Raw genomic sequence first — 17,008 nt, 5'->3', positions numbered from 1 at the left:
TGCAGGGATGGCTCTGCCTGGCGGTGTGCTTGTGGTGCACACTGAGTCATGCCCTGGGCTGGGTGTCCCGAGTGCGTCATATGGTAGTCACAGGGACTGCGGTCTGCGTGCGTTTGTGCCCGTGGATCTCTTCCCCTCCCCCCACCCCAGGAAAGCAGCCAGGCCACAGTCTCATTCAATGTCCTCTTTACTGTGGATGTCACGGTCATCGTCACAGCCACTGGGAGGAGCACACGACTTTAACCCCTGTGTGCTGAGGGGAAGGGTGGGGGCTTTCGGGGCTACAAAACTAGCTATGTACATAGAGCATTCTAGGGAGGAAGCCACCCCAAGCATGTGCGTGTCCAGGCACAGTGGGAGTGGGGGTCTGGTGTTGTGCGTGTGGGGCGGGAGGTGGGCCTGTGCATGTGAGCACGTGCTGGGGAAGGGCTTGGGAGGCGCCTGAGGGCTCCGAGCCGCTTGGCGGGGCAGCTGATCTCTGGCTCCTCTCAGCTTCCTCCACTTCAAGGGTGAGTCCTGGGTGAGAACTGCCCTCTCCTAACTTTGACCTTCAAGCTTAGGGTGGAGGGAGAGGCTGCAGGACTAGACCCCAACCAGGGGCTCGAGGGTGCAACCCCTTTCTCTCCCCAAGGACACCCGGCCCCTTGCTACCACTGACACTGGACCAGGGCCGGGGTGCCTGCACGGGCTGGGGCGGGGGTAAGGCAAGCAGGGTGTCCACTTGGAAGGCCAGGGCTGTGGAGGGCAGTGAGGGGGGGACCCTGGACCCCTGGCAGAAAAGTGGCAGCTCTGGTCTCAGAAGGAAGACTGCCATGGAAATATAGCTCTGGGACCTCTGCCCACCATCAGGATGGAGACGTCCCCCCATCCTTAGGCATCGTCTACAGAGACCGAACGCCAGGGAGACCACCGAGGAGTCTCCGGAGAGATAGAGATTGGCACTTAGACCACAGCCTGGTCACCGCAGTGATTTCCATAGAGACAGAAGCTGGTCATCAGGGAGAGCCCTCCCCCCACCTGGGGGGGATGGGGAGGGTCGCCGTGGTGGCCAGTCCCAGAGATGGCAGTCCATCCTCTCAGGTGCAGGGGAGCGGGCGGCCCTCAGCTGACACGGTACGTGGACGTGTTCTTCGGCTCTGTGCTGGGCACGCACCAGTCGCCGGCCTCCTGGATGGTCTGGTAGTGGCGCCAGGCTGACTTGTTGTAGACGGGCAGGCGCTCCACCGAGTCCGTGGACAGGGCCTGGAGAGGATCGGGGTCAGCCCATCCCGCTTCCCAGTGCCTCGCCCACTTCCTGGTCAGTCGCCCCTTTCCCGGCGTGGGTTGTGGTGGTGTCAGACCATGGCCTCCATGTCCCACCCCGTGTCCGAGTCAGCCCAGCTAGATGTCAGACACTGGCCGAGACAACGAACCCCGGGCCAGAGAGACCCCTGAAAGGACCTGTCCCTTCGGTGCCTCACTCCTGCCCATTCCGGGAGGCTACTCAAAGGGTCAGGGAGGTAGAGGGAAGGTGGGCTGTGACCTTGAAGGAGGTCGCCGACTCTGGGCCTCAGTCTGGCCCTGAGCCGAATGACAAGTTCTCTGTGGTACCCCCCTTCCTTTTGCTTATAGGAAGTCACAGATCCCCAGAACTGGGGTCTTAGTCACGGACCATGGACTTCCTTAAACTGCCTGCCGAGCTGGGAACGTCTCTGCAGGTTGGGGAAGAGTAGCTTTGCTCTGATTCTCAGTCTGGAACGAGGAAAGGAGTGGAGGGGCGGAGACGAAACCTGCCAGCAGGCTGACCGGCCAGCACGCCCCGCAAGCTGGGCCCCGCGCCGGACCCTCACCTTGAGATAGATCACAGCGTCGGTCCCAAAGCCCTCCATGGAGAAGAGCTGCAGGTCTCCCTGGAAGTACTTGGCGTAGAGGCGGGAGATGGGGAGCCCGTACCCGAAGCCAGCCTACACGGGGGCAGGAAGGGAGCGTGACCAGGAGACTGGTGCTGGGCCTCCTGGAGCGAGGGGACCAACGTGCTGAGTTGGGGGGTGGGCCAGGGGATTCCCAGGATCTCCCCGGGGGGAGGGCAGTCAGTCCGGTGGAGGCAGAGTGGCTGAGCAGTCTCAGCTGCGGGGGGCAGTCAGCGGGCCGGCGGAGGAGCTCAGCCCTGGGAGCTGGCGGGTCTGGACAGCGGGTCTGGACAGGTCACGGGGCTCCTGGGTCTCAAGTTCCCAAACCCAACCCCACCTGCCCTGCTGGGCATGACAGAGAGGTGCTGATGAGTGACCTTCGTGGGGCGCTAGAGGGAGAGGGAGAATTGAGGAAAGGTGACAGACAGACACCTGCAGCTCAGGTGGGGGGCGGCTGCAGGCTGGGGGGATGGGAGGAGCGGGAGGGGGCCCGGACTGGGAGAGATGACTGACCCCGCATACAGCCACACAAGAACGAAGACCACGGGAGGCGAGGAAGCGAGAGACGGGGAGAGTGACAGTTTGACGAGAAGTAGTGAAAAGACAGGCATCCTTTAGGAAGTGGGGGGCACAGGAGGGAAACCATCTCACCAGTGGGGTCCCTCCGGTGCCAGGCTGGGGGGTGGGCGCTGTGGAGTACATGTAACTAAAGAGTCGCTCGATCTTCCTCAGGGGGACTCCCCCACCTCGGTCACTCATCTGGGGGAGACGGACGTGGCTTCAGTGCTCATGCCCCCACCGCCCCGACACCCCGACCTCTTGGTCATCCCCATCCTCAGGGTCTTCTCTGAGCCTATCTCCCGGCAGGAGGGAAGTCCCCACCCCACTGCTCTCTGGCCCCCAAATCAAGGGTCACATACTTTGATGGACAGATCTTCCTCACCCAAGGCCACCATGACCTTGATAGGTGGGAGGACCAGGCTGGACTCGTGGCTCTCCACGGTTGCGCGCATGGCATTCTGTGGAGTGAAAGGTGGAAGAGATGAGTGAGATCGGCCTAGGCCTAACCATCCCCCCGCGCCGCAGAGGACCAGCGCCCCCCATCCCCTTACCTTGAAGAGTTCAAATAGCATGTGGTAGAGGTGGGAGGGGACATAGACCATGTGAATGGGCTGTTTGGAGTTGGCTGCTGCCGGGAAAGTCAAGACCAAGGATCAGGAAATTGTCAAGAGGTCACCATTCAGCATTCATTGACTCAGCACCTAGCACCCAGCACTCAACTACCCATTTACCCGCCAACCATCTGCCGGGTCATTCAGCCAGCGTTTGTTCATCCAGCTATCCACGCATCTGGTGTCCATTCAACCATCTACCCACACAGCATCCATCCATTACACGATGTCCATCCGTCCACCCGTTCATCCATCCACGCAACCACCGTATCCACTCAACGTCCACTAATCCCTCTATCCACGCATCCAGCGTCCACACCACCACCTGCTGTCCCTCCACTACGCATCCGTTCAAACACCCATCCTTCCCATCTACGGTCATTCCCAGAGGGCAGATCAGCCTTCCATTCACCCACTGTTCATCTAGCCCCTCACCTATTCCGAAAGTATCTATCCAGCCTATAGCCAGCCTACTAGCATTCACCTGGACCCCAGAACAGCTGGAGAACTTCTGAATCCAGTGGGGGGAGGGGAGGGGTGCTGCACCTGGTTCTCTAGGCTGGAGAGCTTCTTGGCGTTAGGGACCGCGTGTCTTTTCCCAGTGCCTGGCACAGAGCTTTGTCTGCAGCGGGAGCTCGATGAATGTGTAATGGGTTAATGAATGAAGGGCTCTCGGGCCCTGTGCTGGGCAGTGGGGCATAAAGATGAAGACAATTCAGCCCTACCCTCTCGGAAATTCAAGTCTAGGCAAAGGCACAACTGACTTTTACATTGGGTGTTGTACCCGGAGCTACGTGCCAGGCCCTGCGCCTGACCCTAGGGATACTGAAGTAACGTGGCCGGTCTCTGTCCTTCCATCTCTGCTCCCAAGTAATTCAGACAGTGCATTACAGAGGTACACCCAGGCAGCTGGGTGCCTAACCGAGTTTTCTGGAAAGTCTAAGAAGGCTTTTCGGAGGACCTGGACTGGAACTGGGCCTTAAAGATGGGGGCAGCGTGACTTTCAGGCATGAAATGACTCAGGTTTCTGGCACACAGGCAGGGGGTGGCTGAGGAGCAGGTGGGGGAGGGGAAGGGTGGAGAAACTTCCAGATCCCTGATCCTCCTGGTTCATCAGCAGGTCCTGACCTTTCTACCTCCAAGATATTTATCAAATCTACCCTCTTCTTTCCATCTCTGCTGCCTTCCCCTCCCCTGGATTCCAGCAGTGACCTCCGAACTGACCTTCCTGAGGTTTCGCCTGCCCCCTCCAACCTCTAAATATCTTTAGAACGAAAGTCAGACCCTGGCATCACCATGCTTTGAACCCTTCAATGGGCTTCCCTGCTGCACACGACATCCCAGCTGCTGTCTGTGGCCCATGGGCCCTGCATGCCTTGGCCTCTGTGTCCAGTGCCTCCCCACCCATCTCCCAGCCCCCTCACCAGCCCTGCTGGTCCCTGACCACCCACCCCACCCAAAGTAGGACCCCTGCAGCTATCCTTTTGTATCCATTCTTCCCCCCCTCTTGTCATAGATACCCCCTCCCTCAAAGTTCTAACGGGCTCCTGGTTGCCCAGCTAGAGACTGAGTTCCCAGCCTCCCTGGCAGCTGGGCCTGGCCAGGTGACTTAGGGGAGTGACTGTCCAACCCCTGGGTCCTGCCTTCTCCATCCTCTTCCCCTTCTCCAGCTGGAACTGAGACATGAGGGTCGGGAGCCAGGTTTGACCACTCCACCCCAGGGGCTGGAAAGAGGGAAACCTCTCTTTTAATTAAGCTCCTCCCCATCCCTGTCACGTGAGCTCATCTTGTTTCCTCCCTGTCACTTGTCACCATCTGAAATTAGCTTGTTGATTATTTGCTCACTGGCTAATGGCCCCCTTCCCCAGCCTCCCCAGCATCAAGAATGTAACCTCCGTGAGAACAGGGATGTTCCCTGGCATGTTTACTGCTCAATAAATACTCACCAAATAAATTAGTAATAATACTACCACTACTAAGTCAATAATAGCTCTGCTTCTGTCCCATCCAGTTCTTTTCCTTTGTTTTTTTCCTCTGGTTCTTTTCCTGACTCCCCATCTCCCCTTCCTCTCCAGAGGCCCTAGACAGACAGACTCGCACACGCGCGCACCCAGCCTCGCTCACTCACTGTTGATCTCCTGGATCTCCAAGTCAGGCGAGGCCATGTAATACTTGTCACACAGGAGCTTGGCCATATCGTAGGCATCTGAGGGAAGAGAGGGGCCATTCAGGGAACAGGGCCGTCCACCCAGCAGGCAGTCCTCTTGCTTGGCACTGGCACGAGGCACCACCAACGTTAAACCCAAGAGGATGAGGCCCCCACCCACGGGGGAACGGTGCATCCTCTGGGGAGGCAGCTGGGGGGCTGTCTCTGGGGCTCCTCCGTGGGCCAGCACGGTGTGGACGGCTTACCCTTCACCACCTCGGAGACGTTGCAATTGGGGTCGATGCTACCGATGTGTTTGGGGTGGGCTGGGTTGGTGCTGCCGTCAAAAATCAGGGCTGCGGGCGAGAAGCTGTTGGTGGGGCTCCCCCTCCTGCCCCCAGGACTCTCCAACTCCACCCCTATATCTAACACCTCTCCTCTCACCCCACCCTGGGCCCCTTGGTGCCCAGCTCAGGCCACGTCTGGACTGTTTGCAGACCTGAAGCATTCCTCTCAGCGGGCCTGGTACCCCACACAGCCCACATTACAGGTCTTCCTTTCGCTACGGCATGGAAAAATCAATTTACCATCCTGCATCCGACATATCTGAGCGTGAGGAACTCACTTAATTTCCAATGGGTTATAATTCTCAACAATCACAGCGAACAGTCCGGGACTAGCAAACTCGAAACGACAAACTATTTCTGAACACAACAGAGCTGCGGCGAATACCACATGGAACGCTTTGCAACGGGGCGGTGTAACTCCGCCTTCCGAAGCGCTCACGACAACACAGGGCACCGCGGCCCTTCTCCTGCGCGGGGCAGCCGGGCAGGTGCCGTCGGGTCCGGGCCCCCCAGCCCCGCTCACTGTGCTGGTTGATGAGCATGCGGATGGAGATGCGGCTGAGGTAGAAGCGGTCCAGAAAGTACTGGATGTTCTGGTTGGAGACCGGGTCGTCGCCGTAGGTGTCCTTGTACTCCAGCACGCCCTGCGCCATGGTGGGGACCACGTCGTTGTGGCGGTTCCGGATAGTGACCAGGGCATCAGTGAACCTGCAGGGCGCGGCGGCCGTTAGCCCCCACCCGGGCCCAACCCTGGGGCACCCCCACTTCCGACCTCCTCTCCACGTGTCTTCATTCACTCGACCCTTCCCAACCTGACAGACACACAGCGCCCTCCCCACTGCTTCCCAAGCCCAGCCTGACTCTCCCACTGCCTGCCCGATGCCAGGGGAGCTCCTCGCGGGCAGGAGCATGGATCCCCCCCAATCAGACTGAAGGACACCGAGGCCAGGGGCTAACTCCCCCTCAGACCAGATATCCTTGAGGACAGGGATCATTTCTTCCCTCCTCCTGGCCATTTCTGCCTCGGGGCCGTGACCCAGGGCCCCTCGCCTGCACCTGCCCTCCTGCCCTCCACTAGGGCCCTCACTCACTGGCTCAGGTTACGATGGTCCTCGGGGTCCTTGTCCAGGAACTCCATGATGTCCAGGAGACTTTGGACATACCTGTGTGCAGTGGGGGGGGGCATCACCTCAGCTCCAGGCCAGGCTGGGCCCCCTTCCCAACCACTCAGCTGCCCCCGTACCCGCCCTGCCCCTGCCGTGGGCAGCAGCACGCAGAGCCGCCCCCACGCCTGCCTCGCCCCTGCCGTGGGCAGCAGCACACAGAGCCGCCCTGCTTGACAGGCTACACCACACTTTTTCTCAATTCATTTCATCTGTATGCGAGTCTCCCTGACAACACAGTAAGTTATGCAAGAACATTTCTCATTTGCTGGTCCCCCTCATAGCACCTTTGCCTTGGAATCCAAGAATAGCAGTCTTCGGAGGGCACTGGGGCTCATCCCATCCTCGGGGTCTCGTGGGTTATTGACCAAGAGAGAAGGCTAGGGCAAGTCGCTTAACCTCCCTGAGCCTCGTCATGGAAACCGATCCTAACATTTGTCCTGCAGGGTTACCGTCACATCCCATGGGGCACGGCTGGCAGAGCGGCTGGCCCAGGGCACGTCACAGAGCAGGGGCTCAGTGAGGATTATGGCCGAACGCTCGGAGCTGGGCACCAGGGCCGTGCAGTCTGCCTAGGGAAGTGGATTTTAAATGGTGGGTGGGAAGGACACAGGAGCAGGGCAGGCATGCCCAGCTCTGACCGTGGGTGGGGCTGGAGCCCACGGAGAGCCAGGACAGCTCACTCGAAAGGCCCAGCAGGAGTGTGTGGCCCCCCCACTGCCGCCCATCTGCAGGCCTGGCTTGGAGGCCGATTTCCCCAGGACCTAGAAGAGCTGGGGAACCAGGGGAGTGTTGGGAAGCCCCGAACTCGAGGCAGCAGGGGGCCAGCCTGTGCAAGGGAGTCATGCTCACCTGTAGCAGCAGACAGGGCCAACCTAGAGCCGCTGTCCCCCTGCCCCTGTAAGCCAGGACCCCCACCATTTCCCTGCTAACATGTCCAGCCCATGGGTTGTTCTCCTGGGGAAGGCCACAAAGCAGAGCCTCTCTCTGGTAGAAACACTTGTAGCCAGCAGGAAGGAGGGGCTGCCAAGAGCCCTGGGACAGAGGGTTCTGTGGCCCAAGGTCTCTCTAGAAAAGGCCCCTCCATGGTAGCCACATTCCTATATACACAGTGCTGTGACCTTAACAGGTAAGAAGGGCAAGAATTAGTCCCATTTCACAGGCTCCTCATCTGAGGCCCGAAGCAGTCATCAGGCTGGGAGGCGGTGTCATGAAGACTTAATCCTCGTACTCTTGCCACCGCGCAGTGCTGGGTCTGCTCAGAATGCTCACCTCCGCGTCCCTGAGGGCCCCTCTGCCCAGAATACCCTTCCCCCTTCAACTACCAACCGCTGTGCTCTCTCTCTCTCTCTCGCTCGCTCGCTCGCTCGCTTCGGACACTAGAGGAGGGGGTGGGGGCGCTGGCCAGGGCGCTGGCTCTGCTGGGTCCCCGTCCTGGCTTTTCCCCTCCGGGCTGTGTGGCCTGGGCAAGTCGTGGAGCCTCTCTGGGCCTGAGCTTCCTCACCAGGAAAGTGGAGGGTTCTGTACCTACCGCTATCACTGCCTTCCAGTGAGGGTCAAAGGTGACACTTAGCCCTGTGCCTGGCACGCCGTGAGCACTCTCTAGATGTGTGCCCTTGTTATGAAAGGTGGTTTACACACCAGCCACAGCTCAGGGCATCCTCTGAGCCCCCACGCGGCACCCGACACCATCCTCCTGGTTGTACTGGGCGTAGGCTCTGGGTCCTGTTGTAATTACACTCTGGACAACCACCATGCTACGGATGGCAGGAAGGGGGCCGTCCCAGCCCTGGTGCTCCCCTTCTGCCCTCCCCACCCAGCAGAAGAGACCAGCCTCCCCCGCCCCTGCTCCCCCCCATCCCTGCAGCCCCAGCAGACAATCAGAGAGGCAAACCAAAGGCATCAAGCTCCCTGGAGAGTAGTAACAGGCGGGCTGACTCTCCTACGGAGTGCCTGTGCCCAGAGTCTACCCAGGGCCTCCCGGCCCCCAGCAGCCTTGAGGAGCATGCCGTATTTCCCCTTTTTGTAGATGGAAACCAGCTCAGAGAAAGCAGGTGATATGGCTCAGGCCCCACGTTAAGGGGCCACACTGGGATTCAAACCCATGTCTGTGTGACTCCCAGTTCACACCACGTGGTCAACCGCTCACCATCCACACTGGTCCCAGCAGTGCTGCGGCCGAGGTGATGGCTGCCGCCAGCCTCAGACAGGGCTCGACTCCCCTACTTTCGCCTCCGTGGTAGCCTGTGAGGTGAGTGCGACTGCTGCCCCCATTCTACAGATGAGGCGGTCACCGAGCTCCCAATCCCTGCCCCCTCCCCCATGCCCAGGATAAAGCCTTCTGCTCATGACTCTGGGAGGGCGAGGGGATTTGGGGAGAAAACCTGCAAGTGTGCAAGATTGGGGTAGGTAGGGAGAGGAAGGGGAGGAAACCAGCTGGAGAGTGGGGCCCAGAACCCCTTCCGAAGACAGGGGTGGGATGGAGGGGGGAGGCAGGGAGGGCGGGGGTGGGAGCTAGGAGGCACTGGCCCTCTGGGCCAGGAGGCGAAGGGGCGGGGACAGCATCCAGTGCAGGGGTAGGCCCAGTGCCCTAGCTACTGGCACCACCCCTCTGAGGCTGAGAACCCTAGAGAACAGAAGTGGGGCCTGGTCACATGGCCAATGAAGTGGAGCAAAGGGCACCAGGACAGACGGACAATGGGCAGTGCCCGCCAGCACGGGTATGGGGAGGGCCGCCAGCCTCGGGCCTCAGTCTGCGGGACTATGAAGCAGGGTTAGGACCCCTGCCTGCCTCCCTCACAGGGCCATTCCGTCCGGGGAGTGGTTCCTCGTGGGCTCTCCGGAGGGAGAGGACAAGATGGGAAGGATCTTCCCAGAGGACCCTGGCCCTGGCCTGAAGCCCGCGGAGGCCTGGCACCCCACATGTCGCCCTCAGGCAAGATCTGGTCCTAAAGGGAGAGACACTGAGGAGTGACACTGGCTCCTGGGCTGCGCACCACACCGAGGGCCAGAGAAAGAACTGGGCTTGGACCCAGGAGGCCCAAAACAGCGGTGCGATGACAGATGTGGTATTGACATCCCCCCTCGGCTGGACAGCGCAGGCCCAGCAGGCAATGCAGGCCCAAGAGAGCTGCCCTAGGGAAGGCCTGGGCCTGCCAACCTCAGCACCAAATCAGGCCGCCCAGGACTCCTGCCTTCTGGAGCTTTCTAGCCTGCCCAGAGCCCTGGATTTGGGAGGCAGGGGGTGGAATGTGGAGGGAGGTGGAGGGGGCATGTGCGTGGTAGCGTGTGTGAGTGTGTGCGCACCGTGCACTAGCGTCCACAGCCGCTGGCAGTAAGGAGTGTGAACAAGGCAGAGGGGAGGTGGCAGACCTGCCCCGCATCTGGAAGCTGCTCTCTGGAGGGGAGCTGAGTGCAGGCTCTGAGCCAGGCAGGCTCGGGTCCTGTGGCCAGCTGTGCCCTATAGACGCCACTGAGCCGCTCCGGTCCCCGGCTCGAAAATGGGGTTCACGGCAGTACCACTCCGACATCCTCAGTCTCAACTCTGGTTACAGAGGGAGAGGCCGAGGGGTTCGGCGAGGACGTGACTCCAGCCCCGGCTCCATGCCTGTGCAGCGCGGGCCACTGGAGCCACAGCCATGGCGGTGGTTCTTCTCAAGGGCTATGGTTCCCGCCGGGCGGGAACGTGGGCCCCCCGCAGGCTGGGTTTGGGGTCTACACACAGGCAGGGGAGGTTCCTGAGAAGGCGCTGGCCACACCGCCTCCCACCCCTTCCTCTACAGCCCTTGCGAGACCCTTAGTGAGAAGAGTGACTGCTGTCATGATTCTACTCTGCAACTGGCACTTAACCCCCCTCCCCCACTTTCTGGAAGCACACTCCTACCAGCTCCACACCCCCCTCAGGCTGGCTTTCTCTCCTGCTCTGTGCTCTCGCATCGCTAGCCCAAGTGCATTCCGGGAAGGTGGACCTACTGTCTCAGCACTCTTCCTCTCCCCTCACGAATGCAGCCGCCAGATCACAGCCTAGGCTGGGGTCTCAGCTCTCCCACCTGCTGCCTGAGTGATCTCAGACACATGTCCGAACCTCTCCGAGCCTCAGTCCGCTCATCGAAATGGGAGTAATGGCAAGGCCTACTTCAGAAGGCTGTCGGGAAGGCTAATTGGGTGACTATGTGGACATGCCTAGAATAGTTCCTGGGGCATGGGAACTCCAGACCCTCCAGGGCTGTTTGCTTTTATCATCACCATCACCATGGTGACCACGTTGTCTAACAGAACCTTGGCCCCACTCACATCTGTGGTCTGGAGGTCCTGTGTCCCCGAAGCTCGGGGACACAGCTTGTGTGGACAGAGTTCCGCACACTTTGGCATCTAATGGTGGCGTTTGCATTAGAAACAGAACGGATCCCCATTTTACAGGTGAGGAAGCTGAGGCTCACGGAGGCCAGAGGGTTTGCTGAGGACTAAGTATCCAGCAAGCAGCGAAGCCACTCCTCAGAGTCAAGTATGCTGACACTGATGCCAACGGTCAGGGCTTTCTACCGTCTTCCAGTCACTTCCAAAATGGGCTCCCTTCGCACCAGGTCTGTCTGGTTGAAACACTTTACCAGGTTTATTTAAAACCAGGAATGCTCAACTTGTCCACACTGACTCTTGTCTAGAAGCTCGCTACAGCTGAGTAACAATGCCACCAGCCTTTACCACACTGTATCACTACTACCGCACAGAACATTTGCACCAGACTTTTCCATTTTCCAAACGGCAGCGTTTGCTCCTTACACGTCAGACTCTGAGGGTAGAGGCCCTCTTGCCAGGCTCCTTGGTATGCTGTCCCCCTCCTCTCGTGCAAACCCTGCCCACCTCCACCACCTCTACGTCCAAGCTGGCAGTGGGTTCTCCTGGAGCGGGGGTCTGCACTCTGTTACAGGTGGCCCCCTCGCCCCATCAGGAAGTCCCTCCTCCCCTCAGACCTCAGTCTCTCTTGCTGCAGCCGACGATGCCCATTCTCTAGAAATGACCTCAGTGGGCTCTGGTCAGTGTGTCAGGACATTCTAGCCATCCCGTAGCTGTTCTCCTCCAAGCTGAATCAACCACTGGGAAGTGTTCGCTCTTAGTCTAACTTCGCCCTGTCCTGCTATTGGCTGGACATGACTTCCAAGGCCAGGCCAAGCCCACACATGCGTAACTGATTTTCAGAAATGGCCTCTGCAGGGGCCTGGGGGCATCCCCAGCAGTTCGGCAGCTCCCTGTTCCCCCGCATCCCGACATACAACCCCCGGCTCGCCTAGGAACACAGCGTCCAGGGAGGGGCCTGAGAGGGCCTGTCCTGGCGTCAGGGGCCCGCTGGAGAGGCAACCAGGCCAGTCAGCTGGGCAGAGCTGGGGAAGGAACAGATGGCACCTTCTGTCTCCTCCCCACGACTTCCCCACCACCCCGCGGTGGGAGATGCTGGTTGGCTCAGATGTCCTGGACCTCTGACGGCCAGGGCCCAGTGAGGGGTGACCTGGTTGGGCTGTAGGAACGCCAGCCCCTGCCCTCTACCCCCGTCCCCCTTGACAGCTTGCCCCGAAGGCGCTGCAGGCACAGAGTGAGGTCGCTGGGCCCTCGCTGGGCCCTTGCCTGCCTCCACGCCCTGGCACAAGCAGTTCCGAGGCCTGGAATGCCCTTCCCTTCTTTCTAGGTCTAGGCTCACTCTGGCCCCCTGGAAGGCCCAGTGACATGTCACCTCCTCTATGCGTCCATTTCAACTTCCCCACAACTCTCTGCTTCAACTAACATCCCGTGTGTGCCTGCTGGGAGCCTGGCCTTGTGCACAAAACACTTTCCTTACTGTATCTCATTAAATCAGAGTAAGTCCTGCCTACGCATATATCTGTACATAGAAACGATGCTAGAAGGGCACCGCTAAGACCTTCTGAAACCCTACCACAGTGTTTGGTTATGGTGTGGGGGGGAGTGGGTGCCATTCTCTTCTGTTTTCCTGTGTCTTCCAAATGTCCAAGCGGACATGTTATACTCCCATGATGAGGAGGAAAAGAGCCCCAATCCATGTTACTTTTTAAATAACATTTTGGTTCTTTAGTAAAGGTAACCTACGTCACTCTCAGTTGACCACTCTCCTGCTCCCCGCCAGCTCCCAGGCTCCTGGAGAGCAGCTGCTCCTGCTGCTTTCCTGCTCCCAGCGTGGCGCTGGGCTCACAGCATGTGTGGACCCTGCTCCTGAACCCAACAGGGAACCACCGCCACGCCGCACCATAGCCAGGAGAACTGGCAAAGCCTTTAGGCACAGGTGCCACCAAAGACCAACCAGGATTAACCATTTGCACGCCAGTCACACAGCAAACTCTTATTTGTTCTTCATGTGACCGGCCACTGGTTCATGTTATCCAGTTACTTAACCTGAGCCAGAGTTCTAGAGCGACCTCTACTGAGGATTTCCCTCTGCTACTGCTGTAACTTTTGGTCTTTAGCCCTCCAAAGTTCTCGGGGGTAGGTACTGTGCCATCCCTGCGTCTGAGTGTTTTCCAACATCCAAACCAGGCTGACTTGTAGCTTGGATTACATCATTTGAAAATTTGTTTCTTCCTGTTTCTTTTTTCCTACAGTGTTGCCCCCAGATAAACAGTACCCAGCAGGGGCTGGGTTTTTGGAACCAGAGCTGGTGGTGAATGCTGACATTCGCGTGGTTTGGGTTTTGGCTGTGAAAACGGTTCCCCAGGTGGATCCTGGGTTTCTGGAGAAAGGAGAGTGGTAAGTATAGGGCGGGTCCACGGGCATGGAGGCTGGGAGCTTTATCTCAGTCCCTGCTCTGGCCTAGCATTCCACTTGACCTTGGGCAACTCTCCAGCCTCTTGGAGCCCCTGTGCTTCCCCTCTGTCCCCACCTCCCTCAAGGCTGCTGGGAACACAGAGATTCTGGGAGCCTGGGGGCATCTGGCAGTGGAGTGGGAGCTGCAGGGGCCTGGCCAGGGGTCTCACCAGCTCTGGACCAGCTGCACTGAGGGTGTGCTCAGCACTCGGTCGGGAAGCAGGTTGATCTCTTTCATGATGTTGGCCAGGCGCACGGGCAGCTCCTGCCTGAGGAAGGTGAATGAGGTTTTCTCACAGGCATTGCTGGACCCTGGAGGGAGAGAGAGACAGGTGAGTCCACAGAGCTGCAAACCACTGGAGCCAGAGGTCATCTCGGGGTCAGGTTGATTTAATCCTTCATTTCCTGAGACTTCAGAGAAGTGGCCTGGGGCACAGAACAAAGCAGCTCTCCTAATTCCCTGCAGTGCTCCTACCTCTATGCCACCCTGCCTAACCCTCTCCAAGCTTGTGTCCTACCCCCACCCCTCCAGCCAGCTTGCCTTCAACCACAGGGGACAGGGCCAATCCCAGGCCCATCTGTAGCCGCCTCTGGCCTCAGTTACCTCACTTCTTCATCTTCTGTCTCTCCTAGCAGACACTTGCTTTGAGGGGTGGAAGGGGTAGGGTGGGGTGGATCGGGTGGGCAGAGGAGCCTGGGAAAACCACCCCTTCCCGGGTCTGGGCCTGGCTGGGGGGCCCTATGCCTGGACCATAGCAGCAGCAGGGCCCCAGCATCATTTCTGGCCCAGTCTGTCTTCACTCAGGCTGGTCTTGATGACCACGGTCAAGATGCCCCTGCGTTAATGCCCACGTGTGAGGCACACAGGGCCCAAGGATGGGAACCCAAGTATCTTGGTCCTTGGTCTGGCTTCAAGATGAAGATGGAGTGGTGGACTGAGGCCATGGCCTAGAGTCAGAAGAGCTAGATGCTAGTCTAAGTTCTGCTTCCAAATCTGCCGCCTAGGGCATGCGACTACTCTTCCGATCGTTTCCCCCACTGCACAAGTGGACCAAACTCTACTGTGAGCCCCACCTGGCCCATTTCTATAATCGGGGTCCAATTTGAACCGGACAGCTACTGGTGGCTGGGAATGGGCCCAGGGGGCTTTCCTACATGCGGACAGCTCAAATAGGGCAGGGGGGCAGGCAGACAAGTCCTGGGAAACAGGGGCCCTGTGTCCTAGCTGCCACCTCCCCACCCCCTCCCATCAGTGACGCAGCTGTAACTTGAGCCAGGCACTGTCTCTTCAACTCCTGAGAGACCTGGGCACCCCCTCCTAATCCCCAGCTGGCACCATGGAAATACAGCGTAGACAGACAAGGCCCACACAATGCCTGTTTCAGTGGCCACAGTGGCACAGCCTTGCTTCTGCTCCAGAGGCACCCGCAGGGCCTTGCTGGTGGGTGATCCTGGCCCAGGAACCTAGGGGTGGCCAAGGCTGCAAGCCTCCTGACTCCACCTCATGGTGCTCCAGGCCTCCGCCTGTTTGGGGACAGGGAGCCAAGCCCAAACAGATTTGCTCTTCAAGTGTCCTTGCCTAGTGGGCCAGCTGGGGGCCAGCTTCTTCAGTGGGTGGAGGTATACTGATCAGCGACCTCCCTCCTGTTTACGTTTTTTCTGAAAGAACCGGGTCCCCAGCTGACCCCAGGGTGCCCAGCCCAGCCCAGGTCTCCTTCCAGATGTCTGCACCTCCTAACCCCGCCTTGTTACTCCCACCAGCATCCCAGCCCATTCCTCTCCATCTCCTTCTCTTTGAGTCACTAGGCCAACCACCATTAACCCTTTCTGTCTGGATATACCCCACTCCCTTTCTACCCTAACATCACCTCCTTGCTGTCCCTTACTCTCCAAGACCTCTCACAAAGCCCAGCAAGATACTTAGACCCTTCCTTTCTCAGTGCCCCCACTTCCCATTGACAGCCCAGTATAGAGCTCGTCCCCAGGATACCTTAACCCTTTCAGGGCCAGTCCCTGCCCCTTCCCCCCGCCTTAACCCTTTCCTGCCTGTACCCCAGCAACCCTTCCCTGTCACGCTGGGCCTCTCTTCTCCTCCGCGTTAACCCTTCATGGCCAGGGCCCCCTCACTCACCGCCTCCCGCGCCCCGCGGGCCCCCACGGCCAGCCCCCCCCCCCGCCCACTCCATACCAAAGTCCAGAAACTGCTTTATGGACAGCGGGGACGGGGAGAACTTGCTGAAGTGTTCGATGTACTTGGGGGCCCCTGCCAGGGACGCATTCTTCAGCAGCGCGCAGACCCAGCGCATGGCGGCGGCGGCGGCGGCGGCGGCGGCCGAAGCTTGGGCTCGGGCTCCGGTTCCCCCGCGGGCTGCGCTGGCGCTCAGCTCGGCCCAGCTCGGCCCAGCTCGGCCCAGCCCGGCCCAGCGACCGGGACCGGCCACCTCCTCCCCGCCCCGGCCCGGGCAGTCCTCCAAGCCCCGGCCAATCGGCTCGTCGCGGCGCCCCGACGTCGCCAATGGCCGCTCACAAACAAGCCCGGAAGAGCCAATCGCCTCTCGCTCCGGCACGTGGCTTCCCACCCAGGACCCACCCCCTTAACCCCGTCCTTGCCCTGGGCGGCCTGTTGTTTTCGGGAGGCCGCGCCGACAGCCCGCCTCCCGGGCGTTCGCTCCGCCCTTTCCTCCTGCGGGCCAAGCCCCGCTTAACCCCTGCCTCCCCAGAGGTCCGTCATTCCTCCTCCCTTTCCACTTCTTCCTCTCCCGCTCCCTCCCAAATCTGCTTCACTCGCCTTCCCTGAAATTGTCCGGGTAGCTTTCAACGAATCCCTTCCCTCTCAAAGGGACCTGTTTCACCTGTCCTGATCCCCACTTGCGTTCCCTCGGGTGGGACGATCTAGGGGGTTCCCAGTCCGGATGACAGTGACTCGGACTGGGAAAGTTTGCAAACTTCGGCATCAGGACGCAAGCCCATGCTAATCCCTCATACAGACGTGCCCCCACCCACTTCCACAAAGATCCAAGCGGCTCAGGAAAAGACCGCACCCAGAGTCAAAACCCTTACTAACGACCGGCCGCGGTGGAGACAGCCCTTCACATCAGCGCCGTGAGTGCAGGTTTCAAAACACTTTATTCTCTACTCCTGTGACCTGAGAAAGCCACCATCTTCGCACTGGGCTGCCTTAGAGAAAGGTCGTGGCAGGTGATCTGTGCAGGGAGCCGGGGAGCCTGCCCTTCCCCAGCTGCCCTGAGCTCTTGTAGGAACGCAGCGCGCGCTCTTGTGGTGGAACGCGGTACGTCCTGACAGTCCCCCCTCGGCCCCCCTCCTCCGGCCACCGTCTTGTCCCTTTGATGTTTTCTCTCTTTAACTGTTCAGTCCCTGGGCCCCACTGACCAAGTGCTCAATCTGTGCTGGGCTTTGTGCTGGGAACAGGAAACCCAGAAAGGATAAGGACGTAGGCTTTTCCCTCGATCATTTCATTTCTTAG

General features: G+C 59.6%; 1 protein-coding gene across 4 annotated transcripts; it reads right to left on the bottom strand.

The window, feature by feature from the left end:
* Window positions 1–169: 169 nt before the first annotated feature.
* On the bottom strand, window positions 170–16,723 carry PDK2 (pyruvate dehydrogenase kinase 2). Of its 4 annotated transcripts, none has more exons than XM_087854493.1 (11): window positions 16,585–16,723; window positions 13,695–13,836; window positions 6,646–6,717; window positions 6,078–6,262; window positions 5,474–5,563; window positions 5,190–5,267; window positions 3,002–3,078; window positions 2,810–2,908; window positions 2,541–2,648; window positions 1,830–1,943; window positions 170–1,242 (listed from the first exon to the last, which is right to left on the bottom strand). In XM_087854493.1, exons 2-11 carry the CDS (start codon window positions 13,760–13,762, stop codon window positions 1,102–1,104), a joined length of 1,032 nt encoding a protein of 343 aa, XP_087710619.1. In that variant the 5' UTR covers window positions 13,763–13,836; window positions 16,585–16,723; the 3' UTR covers window positions 170–1,101. The 4 variants fall into 4 exon arrangements, with proteins under 4 accessions (XP_087710619.1, XP_045628974.1, XP_045628973.1 ...); XM_045773018.2 differs by lacking the exon at window positions 16,585–16,723 and adding an exon at window positions 15,713–15,992 and having other exon boundaries at window positions 3,002–3,075; XM_045773017.2 differs by lacking the exon at window positions 16,585–16,723 and adding an exon at window positions 15,713–15,991.
* Window positions 16,724–17,008: the final 285 nt, after the last annotated feature.

This window comes from Ursus americanus, chromosome 23 (assembly GCF_024610735.1).
Source record: "Ursus americanus isolate L20-20 chromosome 23, mUrsAme1.1.p, whole genome shotgun sequence".
Lineage (NCBI taxonomy): Eukaryota > Metazoa > Chordata > Mammalia > Carnivora > Ursidae > Ursus > Ursus americanus.
This window is presented reverse-complemented; position numbering and strand designations above follow the sequence as displayed.

Bases quoted from the DNA above. Each gene is read 5' to 3' on its own strand.
- PDK2 (XM_087854492.1), bottom strand. From the start codon at position 15,830: ATGCGCTGGGTCTGCGCGCTGCTGAAGAATGCGTCCCTGGCAGGGGCC. The intron at 6,718-13,694 runs GTGAGACCCCTG...CACTGCACACAG, and splicing joins GTGCAGCTGGTCCAGAGCTG to GTATGTCCAAAGTCTCCTGG. The intron at 5,268-5,473 runs GTAAGCCGTCCA...CTCTTCCCTCAG, and splicing joins CGTCTCCGAGGTGGTGAAGG to ATGCCTACGATATGGCCAAG.